General features: G+C 50.6%; 1 protein-coding gene across 1 annotated transcript in view; it reads right to left on the bottom strand.

Moving 5' to 3' along the window:
- The window catches only part of LOC144768023 (alpha-2-macroglobulin-like protein 1), a 304226-nt gene that overhangs the window by 178640 nt on the left and 107420 nt on the right, over positions 1 to 18166 (bottom strand). Inside the window, exon 12 of the mRNA XM_078651421.1 lies at positions 9541 to 9771. Within this exon, the coding sequence (XP_078507547.1) occupies positions 9541 to 9771 (231 nt within the window). The remainder of the gene's footprint in view (positions 1 to 9540; positions 9772 to 18166) is intronic.

Below are 18166 nucleotides of genomic sequence, written 5' to 3'. Positions count from 1 at the left end.
TCCTTGTGCCTGTATGACTTGTGTTACAAGCCCTGCAGTAATCCATGCCTCACTCCATGTGCCTGTATGACTCGTGTTACTACAAGCTCTGCAGTAATCTATGCCTCACTCCTTGTGCCTGTATGACCTGTGTTACTACAAGCTCTGCAGTAATCCATGCCTCACTCCTTGTGCCTGTATGAATTGTGTTACTACAAGCTCTGCAGTAATCCACCCCTCACTCCTTGTGCCTGTATGACTTGTGTTACTACAAGCCCTGCAGTAATCCATGCCTCACGCCTTGTGCCTGTATGACTTGTGTTACTACAAGCTCTGCAGTAATCCATGCCTCACTCCATGTGCCTGTATGACCTGTGTTACTACAAGCTCTGCAGTAATCCATGCCTCACTCCCTGTGCCTGTATGACTTGTGTTACTACAAGCCCTGCAGTAATCCATGCCTCACGCCTTGTGCCTGTATGACTTGTGTTACTACAAGCTCTGCAGTAATCCATGCCTCACTCCATGTGCCTGTATGACTTGTGTTACTACAAGTTCTGCAGTAATCCATGCCTCACGCCTTGTGCCTGTATGACTTGTGTTACTACAAGTTCTGCAGTAATCCATGCCTCACTCCTTGTGCCTGCATGACCTGTGTTACTACAAGCTCTGCAGTAATCCATGCCTCACTCCTTGAGCCTGTATGACCTGTGTTACTACAAGTTCTGCAGTAATCCATGCCTCACTCCTTGTGCCTGCATGACCTGTGTTACTACAAGCTCTGCAGTAATCCATGCCTCACTCCTTGTGCCTGTATGACTTGTGTTACAAACCCTGCAGTAATCCATCCCTCACTCCTTGTGCCTGCATGACCTTTGTTACTACAAGCGCTGCAGTAATCCATGCCTCACTCCTTGTGCCTGTATGACTTGTGTTACTACAAGCTGTGCAGTAATCCATGCCTCACGTCGGGTGCCTGTATGACCTGTGTTACTACAAGTTCTGCAGTAATCCATGCCTCACTCCTTGTGCCTGCATGACCTGTGTTACAACAAGCTCTGCAGTAATCTATGCCTCACGCCTTCTGCCTGTATGACCTGTGTTACTACAAGCTCTGCAGTAATCCATGCCTCACTCCTTGTGCCTGTATGACTTGTGTTACAAGCCCTGCAGTAATCCATGCCTCACTCCTTGTGCCTGCATGACCTGTGTTACTACAAGCTGTGCAGTAATCCATGCCTCACGTCGGGTGCATGTATGACCTGTGTTACTACAAGTTCTGCAGTAATCCATGCCTCACTCCTTGTGCCTGTATGACTTGTGTTACTACAAGTTCTGCAGTAATCCATGCCTCACTCCTTGTGCCTGCATGACCTGTGTTACTACAAGCTCTGCAGTAATCTATGCCTCACGCCTTGTGCCTATATGACCTGTGTTACTACAAGCTCTGCAGTAATCCATGCCTCACTCCCTGTGCCTGTATGACTTGTGTAACTACAAGCTCTGCAGTAATCCATGCCTCACACCTTGTGCCTGTATGATTTCTGTTACTACAAGCTCTGCAGTAATCCATGCCTCACTCCTTGTGCCTGTATGATTTGTGTTACTACAAGCTCTGCAGTAATCCATGCCTCACTCCTTGTGCCTGTATGACTTGTGTTACTACATGATCTGCAGTAATCCATGCCTCACTCCTTGTGCCTGTTTGACTTGTGTTACTACAAGCTCTGCAGTAATCCATGCCTCACACCTTGTGCCTGTATGACTTGTGTTACTACAAGCTCTGCAGTAATCCATGCCTCACTCCTTGTACCTGTACGACTTGTGTTACTACATGCTCTGCAGTAATCTATGCCTCACTCCTTGTGCCTGTATGACTTGTGTTACTACAAGCTCTGCAGTAATCCAGGCCTCACTCCTTGTGCCTGTATGACTTGTGTTACTACAAGCACTGCAGTAATCCATGCCTCACTCCCTGTGCCTGTTTGAGTTGTGTTACTACAAGCTCTGCAGTAATCCATGCCTCACTCCTTGTACCTGTACGACTTGTGTTACTACAAGCTCTGCAGTAATCCATGCCTCACTCCCTGTGCCTGTTTGACTTGTGTTACTACAAGCTCTCCAGTAATCCATGCCTCACTCCTTGTACCTGTACGACTTGTGTTACTACAAGCTCTGCAGTAATCCATGCCTCACTCCTTGTACCTGTACGACTTGTGTTACTACAAGCTCTGCAGTAATCCATGCCTCACTCCATGTGCCTCTGTGACTGGTGTTACTTCAAGCTCTGCCGTAATCTATGCCTCACTCCTTGTGCCTGTATGACTTGTGTTAATACAAGCTCTGCAGTAATCCATGCCTCACTACCTGTGCCTGTTTGACTTGTGTTACTACAATCTCTGCAGTAATCCATGCCTCACTCCTTGTACCTGTACGACTTGTGTTACTACAAGCTCCGCAGTAATCCATGCCTCACGCCTTGTGCCTGTATGACCTGTGTTACTACAAGCTCTGCAGTAATCCATGCCTCACTCCTTGTGCCTGTATGACTTGTGTTACTACAAGCTCTGCAGTAATCCATGCCTCACTCCCTGTGCCTGTTTGACTTGTGTTACTACAAGCTCTGCAGTAATCCAAGCCGCACTCCCTGTGCCTGTTTGACTTGTGTTACTACAAGCTCTGCAGTAATCCATGCCTCACTCCCTGTGCCTGTTTGACTTGTGTTACTACAAGCTCTGCAGTAATCCATGCCTCACGACTTGTGCCTGTTTGATTTGTGTTACTACAAGCTCTGCAGTAATCCATGCCTCTCTCCCTGTGCCTGTTTGACTTGTGTTACTGCAAGCTCTGCAGTAATCCATGCCTCACTCCTTGAGCCTGTATGACCTGTGTTACTACAAGCTCTGCAGTAATCCATGCCTCACTCCTTGAGCCTGTATGACCTGTGTTACCACAAGCTGTGCAGTAATCCACCCCTCACTCCTTGTGCCTGTATGACTTGTGTTACTACAAGCTCTGCAGTAATCCAAGCCGCACTCCCTGTGCCTGTTTGACTTGTGTTACTACAAGCTCTGCAGTAATCCATGCCTCACTCCTTGTGCCTCTATGACTTGTGTTACTACAAGCTCTGCAGTAATCCATGCCTCACTCCCTGTGCCTGTTTGACTTGTGTTACTACAAGCTCTGCAGTAATCCATGCCTCACTCCCTGTGCCTGTATGACTTGTGTTACTACAAGCTCTGCAGTAATCCATGCCTCACTACTTGAGCCTGTATGACCTGGGTTACTACAAGCTGTGCAGTAATCCATGCCTCACTCCTTGCAACTGTATGACTTGTGTTACTACAAGCTTTGCAGTAATCCACGCATCACGCCTTGCACCTGTATGACTTGTGTTACTACATGCTCTGCAGTAATCCATGCCTCACTCCCTGTGCCTGTATGACTTGTGTTACTACAAGCTCTGCAGTAATCCATGCCTCACTCCTTGTGCCTGTATGACTTGTGTTACAAGCCCTGCAGTAATCCATGCCTCACTCCATGTGCCTGTATGACTCGTGTTACTGCAAGCTCTGCAGTAATCTATGCCTCACTCCTTGTGCCTGTATGACCTGTGTTACTACAAGCTCTGCAGTAATCCATGCCTCACTCCTTGTGCCTGTATGACTTGTGTTACTACAAGCTCTGCAGTAATCCACCCCTCACTCCTTGTGCCTGTATGACTTGTGTTACTACAAGCCCTGCAGTAATCCATGCCTCACGCCTTGTGCCTGTATGACTTGTGTTACTACAAGCTCTGCAGTAATCCATGCCTCACTCCATGTGCCTGTATGACCTGTGTTACTACAAGCTCTGCAGTAATCCATGCCTCACTCCCTGTGCCTGTTTGACTTGTGTTACTACAAGCTCTGCAGTAATCCATGCCTCACTCCCTGTGCCTGTTTGACTTGTGTTACTACAAGCTCTGCAGTAATCCATGCCTCACTCCTGGTGCCTGTATGACCTGTGTTACTACAAGCTCTGCAGTAATCCATGCCTCACTCCCTGTGCCTGTTTGACTTGTGTTACTACAAGCTCTGCAGTAATCCATGCCTCACTCCTTGTGCCTGTATGACTTGTGTTACTACAAGCTCTGCAGTAATCCATGCCTCACTCCTTGTGCCTGTTTGACTTGTGTTACTACAAGCTCTGCAGTAATCCATGCCTCACTCCCTGTGCCTGTTTGACTTGTGTTACTACAAGCCCTGCAGTAATCCATGCCTCAATCCTTGTGCCTGTATGACTCGTGTTACTACAAGCTCTGCAGTAATCCATGCCTCACTCCTTGTGCCTGTATGACTGGTGTTACTGCAAGCTCTGCAGTAATCCATGCCTCACGCCTTGTGCCTGTATGACTTGTGTTACTACAAGCCCTGCAGTAATCCATGCCTCACGCCTTGTGCCTGTATGACTTGTGTTACTACAAGCTCTGCAGTAATCCATGCCTCACTCCATGTGCCTGTATGACTTGTGTTACTACAAGTTCTGCAGTAATCCATGCCTCACGCCTTGTGCCTGTATGACTTGTGTTACTACAAGTTCTGCAGTAATCCATGCCTCACTCCTTGTGCCTGCATGACCTGTGTTACTACAAACTCTGCAGTAATCCATGCCTCACTCCTTGAGCCTGTGTGACCTGTGTTACTACAAGTTCTGCAGTAATCCATGCCTCACTCCTTGTGCCTGCATGACCTGTGTTACTACAAGCTCTGCAGTAATCCATGCCTCACTCCTTGTGCCTGTATGACTTGTGTTACAAGCCCTGCAGTAATCCATGCCTCACTCCTTGTGCCTGCATGACCTGTGTTACTACAAGCTCTGCAGTAATCCATGCCTCACTCCTTGTGCCTGTATGACTTGTGTTACTACAAGCTGTGCAGTAATCCATGCCTCACGTCGGGTGCCTGTATGACCTGTGTTACAACAAGTTCTGCAGTAATCCATGCCTCACTCCTTGTGCCTGCATGACCTGTGTTACTACAAGCTCTGCAGTAATCTATGCCTCACGCCTTGTGCCTGTATGACCTGTGTTACTACAAGCTCTGCAGTAATCCATGCCTCACTCCTTGTGCCTGTATGACTTGTGTTACAAGCCCTGCAGTAATCCATGCCTCACTCCTTGTGCCTGCGTGACCTGTGTTACTACAAGCTGTGCAGTAATCCATGCCTCACGTCGGGTGCATGTATGACCTGTGTTACTACAAGTTCTGCAGTAATCCATGCCTCACTCCTTGTGCCTGCATGACCTGTGTTACTACAAGCTCTGCAGTAATCCATGCCTCACGCCTTGTGCCTGTATGACCTGTGTTACTACAAGCCCTGCAGTAATCCATGCCTCACTCCCTGTGCCTGTATGGCTTGTGTAACTACAAGCTCTGCAGTAATCCATGCCTCACACCTTGTGCCTGTATGATTTATGTTACTACAAGCTCTGCAGTAATCCATGCCTCACTCCTTGTGCCTGTATGACTTGTGTTACTACAAGCTCTGCAGTAATCCATGCCTCACTCCTTGTGCCTGTATGACTTGTGTTACTACATGATCTGCAGTAATCCATGCCTCACTCCTTGTGCCTGTTTGACTTGTGTTACTACAAGCTCTGCAGTAATCCATGCCTCACACCTTGTGCCTGTATGACTTGTGTTACTACAAGCTCGGCAGTAATCCATGCCTCACTCCTTGTGCCTGTATGACTTGTGTTACTACAAGCTCTGCAGTAATCCATGCCTCACTCCTTGTGCCTGTATGACTTGTGTTACTACATGATCTGCAGTAATCCATGCCTCACTCCTTGTGCCTGTTTGACTTGTGTTACTACAAGCTCTGCAGTAATCCATGCCTCACACCTTGTGCCTGTATGACTTGTGTTACTACAAGCTCTGCAGTAATCCATGTTTCACTCCTTGTGCCTGTTTGACTTGTGTTACTACAAGCTCTGCAGTAATCCATACCTCACACCTCGTGCCTGTATGATTTCTGTTACTACAAGCTCTGCAGTAATCCATGCCTCACTCCTTGTGCCTGTATGACTGGTGTTACTGCAAGCTCGGCAGTAATCCATGCCTCACGCCTTGTGCCTGTGTGACTTGTGTTACTACAAGCTCTGCAGTAATCCATGCCTCACGCCTTGTGCCTGTTTGACTTGTGTTACTACAAGCTCTGCAGTAATCCATGCCTCACTCCTTGTGCCTGTATGACTGGTGTTAATGCAAGCTCGGCAGTAATCCATGCCTCACGCCTTGTGCCTGTGTGACTTGTGTTACTACAAGCTCTGCAGTAATCCATGCCTCACTCCTTGTGCCTGTATCACTTGTGTTACTACAAGCGCTGCAGTAATCCATGCCTCACCCCTTGTGCTTGTATGGCTTGTGTTACTACAAGCTCTGCAGTAATCCATGCCTCACTCCTTGTGCCTGTATGACTTGTGTTACTACAAGCTCTGCAGTAATCCATGCCTCACTCCTTGTGCCTGTATGACTGGTGTTACTACAAGCTCGGCAGTAATCCATGCCTCACGCCTTGTGCCTGTATGACCTGTGTTACTACAAGCCCTGCAGTAATCCATGCCTCACTCCCTGTGCCTGTATGACTTGTGTAACTACAAGCTCTGCAGTAATCCATGCCTCACACCTTGTGCCTGTATGATTTCTGTTACTACAAGCTCTGCAGTAATCCATGCCTCACTCCTTGTGCCTGTATGACTTGTGTTACTACAAGCTCTGCAGTAATCCATGCCTCACTCCTTGTGCCTGTGTGACTTGTGTTACTACATGATCTGCAGTAATCCATGCCTCACTCCTTGTGCCTGTTTGACTTGTGTTACTACAAGCTCTGCAGTAATCCATGCCTCACACCTTGTGCCTGTATGACTTGTGTTACTACAAGCTCGGCAGTAATCCATGCCTCACTCCTTGTGCCTGTATGACTTGTGTTACTACAAGCTCTGCAGTAATCCATGCCTCACTCCTTGTGCCTGTATGACTTGTGTTACTACATGATCTGCAGTAATCCATGCCTCACTCCTTGTGCCTGTTTGACTTGTGTTACTACAAGCTCTGCAGTAATCCATGCTTCACACCTTGTGCCTGTATGATTTGTGTTACTACAAGCTCTGCAGTAATCCATGTTTCACTCCTTGTGCCTGTTTGACTTGTGTTACTACAAGCTCTGCAGTAATCCATACCTCACACCTCGTGCCTGTATGATTTCAGTTACTACAAGCTCTGCAGTAATCCATGCCTCACGTCGAGTGCCTGTATGATTTCTGTTACTACAAGCTCTGCAGTAATCCATGCCTCGCTCCATGTGCCTCTGTGACTGGTGTTACTACAAGCTCTGCCGTAATCCATGCCTCACTCCTTGTGCCTGTATGACTGGTGTTACTGCAAGCTCGGCAGTAATCCATGCCTCACGCCTTGTGCCTGTGTGACTTGTGTTACTACAAGCTCTGCAGTAATCCATGCCTCACGCCTTGTGCCTGTTTGACTTGTGTTACTACAAGCTCTGTAGTAATCCATGCCTCACTCCTTGTGCCTGTATGACTGGTGTTAATGCAAGCTCGGCAGTAATCCATGCCTCACGCCTTGTGCCTGTGTGACTTGTGTTACTACAAGCTCTGCAGTAATCCATGCCTCACTCCTTGTGCCTGTATGACTTGTGTTACTACAAGCGCTGCAGTAATCCATGCCTCACCCCTTGTGCTTGTATGGCTTGTGTTACTACAAGCTCTGCAGTAATCCATGCCTCACTCCTTGTGCCTGTATGACTTGTGTTACTACAAGCTCTGCAGTAATCCATGCCTCACTCCTTGTGCCTGTATGACTGGTGTTACTGCAAGCTCGGCAGTAATCCATGCCTCACGCCTTGTGCCTGTGTGACTTGTGTTACTACAAGCTCTGCAGTAATCCATGCCTCACTCCTTGTGCCTGTATGACTTGTGTTACTACAAGCTCTGCAGTAATCCATGCCTCACTCCTTGTGCCTGTATGACTGGTGTTACTGCAAGCTCGGCAGTAATCCATGCCTCACTCCTTGTGCCTGTATGACTTGTGTTACTACAAGCTCTGCAGTAATCCATGTCTCACTCCCTGTGCCTGTATGACTTGTGTTACTACAAGCCCTGCAGTAATCCATGCCTCAATCCTTGTGCCTGTATGACTCGTGTTACTACAAGCTCTGCAGTAATCTATGCCTCACTCCTTGTGCCTGTATGACTGGTGTTACTGCAAGCTCGGCAGTAATCCATGCCTCACTCCTTGTGCCTGTATGACTTGTGTTACTACAAGCTCTGCAGTAATCCATGCCTCACTCCCTGTGCCTGTATGACTTGTGTTACTACAAGCCCTGCAGTAATCCATGCCTCAATCCTTGTGCCTGTATGACTTGTGTTACTACAAGCTCTGCAGTAATCCATGCCTCAAGCTCTGCAGTAATCCATGCCTCACTCCTCGTGCCTGTATGACTCGTGTTACTACAAGCTCTGCTGTAACCCACCTTTCACTCTGTGTGCCTGTATGAATTAAAGCTCTGCAAAGAGCCCTCCCTGTCCCCTTGTTACATATGACAAGTAGTTGAACAAGGTCAGCAGGGAGCCTGTTTCTTGAGCCTGTATTGTGTTACTGCATTCTCTGCAGTGCCCTTTTCTCATCTTGTGTCTGTATGTCTTGTGTTACTCAGAGCTCTCTTGGAACTTCCATTTCACTTAATGTGCTGTTGTGACTTGAATTGTGAGTTCTATAGAAAGCCCCTCTCCCCCCTTGCAACTTTATGACTTGAGTTACTGCAAGCTTTGTGTAAATGGTCCATTCACTTGCTGAGCCTGTGGGACTTGGATTATTATAAATTGTATTCCCCCTCACCCTCTTGACAGTGCATGACTCCTGCTACTACAGTTCTGCACAGGGGGCCTTTTCCTTGTGTCTATGTGACTCTGGTCAGGTCTTAGGAAATAACTTTTACAATCGTTTTGCCTATTTCACTTTTGTTACTTCAAGCTCCATAGACAACCCCACCTGACCCCATCTGCCTGTATGACTTATTTTACTATACGCTCCCTCATCTTCCTATATGGGGGGTTGATGCAACAAGATCTGCAGAGAACCCTCCTTATTCCATGTGTCTTACAGACTGGTGTTACTGCAAATCCTGCAAAGAATCCCCTCTTACTCTTGGTTTGGGTATGATTTGAGTTACTGTGCAGTATGGAAGGAGTTGTATCAATAGCCTAGCAAGAATATCATGGGCCCCAATGCATACAAGTAAAATGGCCCCTATGACAGCTTGTGGGGTAGTAAAGTACAGCAATTATCCTGTTCAATGGGACCTGGTGCCACTGTACCTGCTGCACCAATGGTAGGTTTGCTCCTGAGTTGTATCTGTATCCCCCCCAAGCCTGTTTGGCTTGTGTTAGTTTAAGCTCTGCAGGCCTGTATGACTTTCTATTTATATAAAAGGGCAATCTGTAATATTGGGGTACATGAATTGGTCTGGTTTCTAAGAAGAGACACAGTGAATGTTCCTTACATAGTGGTAGAGATTTAGGCTGCCGGAATCTCCAAGGATGTCTCCCGCGTGAACGCTGTACTCCACCTCCATGGGATACTCCTGCTCGCACAACAGTGGCTCTTGAGGTGGCTGGATCTTCACATAGCTTTTCCCCAGTGAGTATAACTTATAGAGGGCCTTGATGCCATCTGAGTAGACAGGGTTCCGCTGCCCATATTGATGAGATGGACTCTTCTTCCTGAACTGTGCCTGGAAAAAAAGGGGGAAAACTAGTTTTAATAGATGTCCATATGAAAAAAATGAAGGTGGAAGCAGTGATCTGCATACTGAACAACAGTAGCGGCTGCTACGGGGCTTTAGAGGTGGGGAGGCTGCCAGCCGCCGCGTCTCCTCCGTCCTCTTCGGTCAATGCAGGGAACAGGAAGCACAGAAGCTCCCATTCTCCCCTATGCCAATCATGATGCTGCTGTCACCAGCATGACAGCAGCATCGTGATTGGTCTGAGCAGCATGGTTTGCTGCTTAGACAGGGAGTGGGAGGCTGCGCATGGTCAGTACACTGCTGTGCAATACACCCGAGTGGAGAAATGCTAAGTGCGCAGGACTGTTTGACCGGCCCAAGACGACTGGCCAAGCTGAAAGTACCCACCACTCCTCCCCCTGCTCTGTCGGCACCCCAACCCCGCCCTACCCCTAAACAGAGCCAGTACAGAAAAATAAAACAATAATAACATGGTGTTATTATCATTTTATTTTTCCAATAGGGCGACGCTCCACTGCCTTAGCGGAGAAACCGCCGATGCTGAACACTGGCACAAACAGCCTCTGCTTTCTAAGCCATCACCAGTCATGTAGAACAGCGTTTCCCAAACTGTGGTCCGCGGACCCCCAGGGGTCCGTGAGACATTCCCAGGGGGTCTGCAGGACTCGAGTGTCTGTCGTAGTGAAAAATTCAACGCCCATGCATCCTCACAGCACACAAGAGCTGTGACACAGAAGGCAGAAGGGCACAAAAAAACGAGTGGAACAGAGGGCAGAAAGGCACAAAAAATGAGTGGAACAGAGGGTAGACAGGCACAAAAAATGAGTGGAACAGAGGGCAGAAGGACACAAAAAACAAGGGGAAACAAGTGGAACAGAGAGCAGAAAGGCACAAAAAAACGAGTGGAACAGAGGGCAGAAGGGCACAAAAAACGAGTGGAACAGAGGGCAGAAAGGCACAAGAAACGAGTGGAACAAAGGGCAGAAGGGCACAAAAAACAAGGGAAAAGCAAGTGGAACAGAGGGCAGAAAGGCACAAAAAACAAGTGGAACAGAGGGCAGACAGGCACAAAAAACGAGTGGAACAGAGGGCAGAAGGGCACAAAAAACGAGGGGAACAGAGGGCAGAAAGGCACAAAAAACGAGGGAAAAACAAAGTGGAACAGAGGGCAGAAAGGCACAAGAAACGAGTCGAACAGAGGGCAGAAGGGCACAAAAAACGAGGGAAAAACTAGTGGAACAGAGAGCAGAAACGCACAAAAAATGAGTGGAACAGAGGGCAGACAGGCACAAAAAACGAGTGGAATAGAGGGCAGAAAGGCACAAAAACAAGGGAAAATTGAGTGGCACAGACGGTAGAAAGGCACAAAAATTTAGGGAAAAACGAGTTGAGCACAGAGGGCAGAAAGGCACAAAAAACGAGTGGAACAGAGGGCAGAAAGGCACAAAAAACAAGTTGAACAGATGTCAGAAAGGCACAAAAAACGAGTGGAACAGAGGGCAGAAGGGCACAAAAAAACGAGTGGAATAGAGGGCAGAAAGGCCGAAAAAACTAGAGGAACAGAGGGCAGAAGGGCACAAAAACGAGTGTAACAGAGGGCAGAAAGGCACAAAAAACGAGGGAAAAACGAAGTGGAACAGAGGGCGGAAAGGCACAAGAAACAAGTGGAACTGTGGGCAGAAGGGCACAAAAAACGAGGGAAAAACAAAGTGGAACAGAGGGCAGAAAGGAACAAGAAACAAGTGGAACAGAGGGCAGAAGGGCACACAAATCGAGGGAAAAACAAGTGGAACAGAGGGCAGAAAGGCACAAAAAACGAGTGGAACAGAGGGCAGAAAGGCACAAAAAACGAGAGGAACAGAGGGCAGAAGGGCACAAAAAAGAGTGGAACAGAGGGCAGAAAGGCACAAAAAACGAGGGAAAAACGAAGTGGAACAGAGGGCAGAAAGGCACAAGAAACAAGTGGGGGGGCGTGGCTAGCAGCCGACTGTAATGGCTGCTTAGCAGAGGAGCTCCGTGGTGAACGGGACCCCATCTCACTATCCTTGCACTGATCCGTTTTATTTGCTGCTCTGGCGACTGCTTTAGCGGGGAGACTCCAAGCGGCATCCCCCGCCGAAACTCCGGTGTTGCTCTGACACCGGCATCAGCCCCTTGAAGACGTGCCTGCCTGCGGGCCACTGGCATCGTGGCCGCACCGGCTTTGCCTGCAGTGCTATCCGGCCGGAAGTGAAGGGCCGAGGGGAGAACAAACCGGAAGCTCCCGCATCGAAAATCTGACCGTCGCCCGGAGGACTGACCTGCATCGGACGACGACCGGGACACCTGTGGCGGCGCGCCTCGGAGGTGGGTCGGTGGATCCCCCCCCCCTCCCTTGGCCTGAGCGTTGTCGAGGGAGCCGGTAAGGGGCACCCGGAGGTGGGGGGTCAGAGACATTAGTGGAGAGCCAGCGCCCGACCCAACCCCCACCCTATACTGTGCTGCTGGCGGGCGGCCAAGACCGCGCTGCCACGGTGCCGGGGCACACCCGGGCGACTCCTGCAGCGCCAACCTCGCCTGCCCCTCCTGCAGCGCCGACCTCACCTACGTTGCTGCGCACCCAGGGGCCGCGCTGCTGAGGTGGCGGCTTCCCGGACCTGTATTGGGGGACGGCCGGGTGAGATACACCCCGGACCGGGGCCACAGGCATTTTGGATTCGTGGCAAGGCCGCCTGCGCAAGGTGCGGACCCTTTACAGCCTTGAGGGGGTGAATTGTCCCAGTGAGGATCTCCCGCGACGTGCACAACAATTACTGGCCACTGCGTCCACCCTCACCCCCCCCCGGGACATAGGTCGCCAAGGGTAACAGTGAAGACACTGACACATAAAGACCCGGCAAACCACGTGACGCACAGCTCTGGGATCCATAGCTGCCCGGACCCCGTCTCACCCATGACCAGTTGACTGCATTGGCCTGCCTTGAAGTTGGGGGACCCCACCCATTGAGCCATTCTCAGAGGCTACCCCTGACGCCCCAACGGGCCTGCCTCATCGACGGCCCGTCATAATTGAGTGGCCGGACCTCCGGAAACCAAGACGCTATCTGGGCCCGAGCCGGAGCGGACACGCCTCACGGCCCACGGAGGGACGGCGAGATGGCGGGGAAAGGAACGCGGCATAACGCTGCTCAGTCTAGACTGGAAAAATTCGCGTTCGAGAAGAACCCATCGCAAAACCCGGACGGACGCACGTCCACAGGCAGGAGCCCCGAAGGTGACGGTGTTAAGAAGGTGACGCTTGAGGACTTGATGAGGACGCTCACTAATGTGCAGTCAACGGTGGGGGCCATCTCCTCGGATGTGGGCTTACTGAGGGCAGACCTGCACAAGATGACCGAGAGGGTGGCGCAGGTGGAAGTGGTCACAAAATCCCTGGTTGAGGACACCTCCGAGCTACAGCTGGCCATGGAGCGGATGGAAGCGGTCACTAAGAAACTGCAGGACAAGCTGGACGACCAGGAGGGGCGGGCTAGGCGTAACAATGTCCGAATCCTAGGACTACCAGAATCGGAGGGCAAAAGGGCGATGGACCTTTACATTGAAGACCTTATCAAGACCGAACTGCGACCAAAAGGTCTCTCAAACTACTTCTCAGTGGAGAGAGCACACAGGGTCCCGGGTGGAACACCGAAACCGGGTGCAGCACCACGACCTGTACTGGCCAGGCTATTCAATTTCCGGGACAGGGATGTCATACTTCAAGCGGCCCGGAATGCCCCGCCCATCAAAATACAAAACTCTACGTTGGCCTTCTTCCCTGATTATACGGCCGAGGTGGCCCGACGCCGCAAAACCTTCATGGAGGTAAAAAAGGCCTTGCGAGAAAGGGACCTGCCCTATTCGATGCTGTTCCCAGCGAAACTGAGGATCGTGGATAATCATAAATCCTGGTTTTTTGATACCCCGGAGGCGGCGTGGGACTGGCTGGACGGTTGGAGACAGATGGAAGGGACTAGACGCACGGGCAGAGGCCAGCGAGACCACCGGTCCGGGGATGCAGAAGCTTCACCAGCGCCGGCCGGGGAAAATCATGACAAGGAGCTCGAAGAGAGACCGGAAACCGACGAACAATGACCTCACACATGAGTCCCTTCCTGGCACAGTCGGACCCATGGAGGGACACGAGAGATGCGGGAGCTGCCGCTGACCAAGGAACGAGAAGAGCAGACTGTGACTGATGGGGTCACTAGTACCACGGAACACTTACCCCGCAAGCAAGTACATTGGGGGGAAATGGGAGCAGGCGCTCTGCTAAGTTGGGGGAGCGGGCGGTTCTATGTCCGTATAGCAGGGAGGCAGGGAGGGGGGTTGGGCGGGGGGGTTGTTTGCTGAGTTCTATTGTTCTCTTTTAAGTCTCATGTTTTTCCTAGGGTTATATGTACACACAACCACGGGACACTTACTCTGGAACCAGTGCACACGGCTGGGTCTTCCGCGCCGGCAAGGGCGGGGCTACCTGATACGCCTGGTATTCTCTATAGGCCACCTAACTCGACAGGGGGAATGCTTTGTAACCGCTCTCCGCACTACTCGATATGAAGGTCGGTATTGGCCCTCTGACCGAGTTTCTAGTTCGGAGACACCATCGCCCCGGCACTTAATAAACGATGTTTGTTCTTTGGTTGGGCCCCGAAGTCCCGTTAGTCACAGGTTCCCGTATGGGCTGACTCTGCACGCTGGCGCTGGACACTCTCTGTGTTGCCTCTACACAGGGCTGGGCACTCTTCCTCACCACAGTCAAGGCTTCCCATACTCAAAGTTACTGGACCCCGGTCCGAAGGCTCTATCCAAGGTTCCTGGCACACAAGAGCACCTACAATCATGGCTGACCAAGACCTTTTAACGCCTCACCCACACTCACAACCACTGGTGACTGCCCCGCTTACTATCATCTCCTGGAATGTCAATGGGCTGGGTCACAAAATTAAACGGGGTTTGGTCCTCCAATTCCTAAAGAGAAAGGCCCCGACAATAGTATTGCTCCAGGAGACACATCTGGTGGGAACAACCTGTCAGGCCCTTAACCGCTGGGGATTTAAAATGGTCACACACGCAGAATTCTCATCGGGTTCACGTGGGGTTGGCATCCTGGTTTCCAAAAATGCACACCTACTTATCAAGCACACATGGGCTGACGAACAGGGACGCTTTGCGGCGATCAGTTGTCAATGGGAGGGACGGCCATATAATTTCCTAACAGTATACATCCCCCCTGCGTTACATCAAGGAGCCTTCCAAGACCTAGGTAACTTCCTGCTCGGACTCCCTGAGGGGGAACTAATTATTGGTGGCGACTTCAATGCAGTGCCAAACGCTGCCGTGGATCGACAGCCTCCTCGAGAGGCTTCCAGAGCAGACCACCTGTTCCGAGAATTCTTAGATGCGATGGGACTGTTAGATGTATGGAGACTCACACATCCCCGGGATCGACATTACACATTTCTTTCCGGGGTACATGGTAGCCTTTCCCGGCTAGACTACTTACTGACGCTAGCCGTTCCCCCAGAAAGGATTGCGTCCATAGAACATCTACCGCGAGGAATCTCTGACCACTCCCCAGTGCTACTCACCTACACAGTGCACCCCACCAGACGACAACGCATTTATCCAGTCTATCCTGGGTATCTTAAAAATCGTACCATTGCTAAAGCGCTCAAAGCAGCTACCACGAATTATTTCGAAGACAACGTGGGTTCGGTCGAATCACCATCGGTACTATGGGAGGCATACAAGACAGTGGTCAGGGGGCAAGCCATTTCCACTATCACTAGGCATAAAAGGACACAGAGGGCAACCATAGAATCGCTCGAAACAGCGGTCCAGACCGCGGAGCTGGCACGCGCCTCTGACCCCACGGAGGACACGGCACACACACTGACGTTAGCTACCCAGGAATTCAGAACATACGCGGAGGACATGACAAAGCCGAGGTTGACTGACACGTTACACAGGGTCTATGAACTGGGAGATAAGACTGGGAAAATGCTCGCATGGATTGAAAGGAAGGAAAGGGCGAATAGATGGATAGCCGCGTTAACACTCTCAGACGGTACTTACACGACCTCTCCCCCTGATATTGTGGAGGAACTGGCTTCCTACTATGAATCAGTGTATACAGCACGTCCGGGAGTGACAGAAGACGACTGCACACAATTCCTACATGACATCCCTCTCTCCACACTCTCGCAGGAAGATGCGCAGTCCCTAGAGGATGACCTGACGGGGGAGGAGTTGGGGGTGGCCCTGGCAGCTCTAAACACTGGAAAGGCAATGGGGCCCAACGGTCTGCCGATCGAACTATATAAGACAATGTCATCGACCCTTACCCAACATATGCTTCCCATGTACACTGACTGCTTAGAAAGGGGCTCCCTCTCGCCGGATCAGAGGTTGGCCACCATTGTCACTATACACAAGCCTGGTAAGCCACCTGACCTGCCTTCCTCCTACCGACCGATCTCACTAATGAACGCAGATGCAAAAGTGCTAGCGAAACTCCTGGCTCTGCGTCTACAACCCCACCTCACAACACTGGTACACCCAGACCAATCTGGTTTTATGCCTGGGCGAAATACCTCCCTTAATCTGCGTAGACTAAACGGAATACTACACCGCATTCCCTCACTCCGGGAGGATGCCGCGATTCTCTCGTTAGACGCCACCATGGCGTTCGATCTGGTGGAGTGGCCGTTCCTTTTTGCGGTGCTCAAGAAGATGGGCTTTGGCCCTAACTTTTGTGGCTGGGTTAGGCTCCTTTATACGGCACCCTTGGCGCAGATCATTGCGAATGGGCACACGTCACGCGTGATTACATTGGGTCGCGGCGCCCGTCAGGGCTGCCCCCTGTCCCCACTATTGTTCGCCCTCATACTTGAGCCGCTTGCGGTGAAAATACGCATGGATCCGCAGATCCGAGGCATCTCGTGGGGAGAGGGCTGGGAAGACCGCATCTCCCTCTATGCTGACGACGTGCTGCTCTATTTGACGTCTCCAACCCCATCCCTAGCGACATTAATGGCCATACTTAAGACCTATGGTGACGTCTCAGGGTATACCATTAACTGGGCCAAGTCACTCTTGTATGTCTTGCGCGGTTCGACGCCCATGATACCCCATGACTGCACCTTACAAACGGTATCCAGAGGGTTTAAATATCTCGGGATATACGTCACCCCACAGGAGCCAGTCTTTATGGAAGAAAACCTACTGAAACCTCTACAGAGGCTAAAGTCGGATGTGAAACACTGGCGTTCCCTTCCCTTGACTTTACTGGGCAGGACGGCCCTCTTTAAAATGCTCTCACTCCCGAGACTCCTCTATACATTACAAAACACCCCATTCCCGGTCCCTCTCGCATATCTGAAGTCGATCGATGCTGAGATCGCCGCGCTCCTATGGGACGGTAAACCAGCCCGGATAGCGCAGGCTAAATTGTCACGTAGTTGGTATGATGGGGGCATTGCCTTGCCAAACGTCAAGCTATACTACTGGGCAGCTCAACTTATGGTGGTGAACCAATGGCTACATGCCCCGCAACAAGATCCGGCCTATGCTCTTGACAGGACCGTTCTCCCCCCTGAAAAACTTATGAGGGCATTATACTCAGACAAACGCCGACACACGCTCACGGGCCCCACGGCCCACACAATCAAGATCTGGCACACTGCACAGAGAGCTCTGGGATGGGAGGGAGTCCTTACGCTAGCCACACCACTCTGGGATACCCCTAAACTTGGCACGCTGTCGAATTCGAAAGGATTCAGGCAATGGGACCTAATTGCCATCTCGACAATTGGAGACTTATGGATAAAGGGGAAGATCATCTCATTCCCAGCCCTAAGAGAGAAGTATGGAATGGGGGAAAATGAACACTATAGATATGCACAAATCAAACATGCTTTGCAGGGAGCCATCCCGTCTGATTCAATCCTCGCCGCTTCCTCCCCCCTGGAGGATAGACTCCTCACTGACCACTTAGATAAGAAAGCGATCTCCCTCACATATCAGAAGCTCGTCAATAACCTCCCTGACCCCACGGTAGTCCTCCGCAGTAGATGGGAGGTGGATCTTGGAGACATAGCTGATGAGGACTGGTTGCACACACTGGCCTCGCCCAGAGAGACCACCATACCTTCACGGCTGAAACTGATACAATTAAAAATACTACATAGAGTGTACTATTCACGTACTCTACTACACAAACTGAGGCGTACCCCGGAACCTACCTGCCTCAGAGGTTGTGGCTCCCCAGGGACTTTCTACCATATACTATGGGAGTGCCCCAAAATACAGTCATATTGGGAGGAGGTGTTGTTTGAGATATCGGAGGCGACGGGGGTGATAC

This window comes from Lissotriton helveticus, chromosome 7, assembly GCF_964261635.1.
Source record: "Lissotriton helveticus chromosome 7, aLisHel1.1, whole genome shotgun sequence".
Taxonomy (NCBI): domain Eukaryota; kingdom Metazoa; phylum Chordata; class Amphibia; order Caudata; family Salamandridae; genus Lissotriton; species Lissotriton helveticus.
The sequence above is the reverse complement of the archived record's forward strand: the minus strand, read 5'-3'. Positions and strand labels throughout refer to the sequence as shown.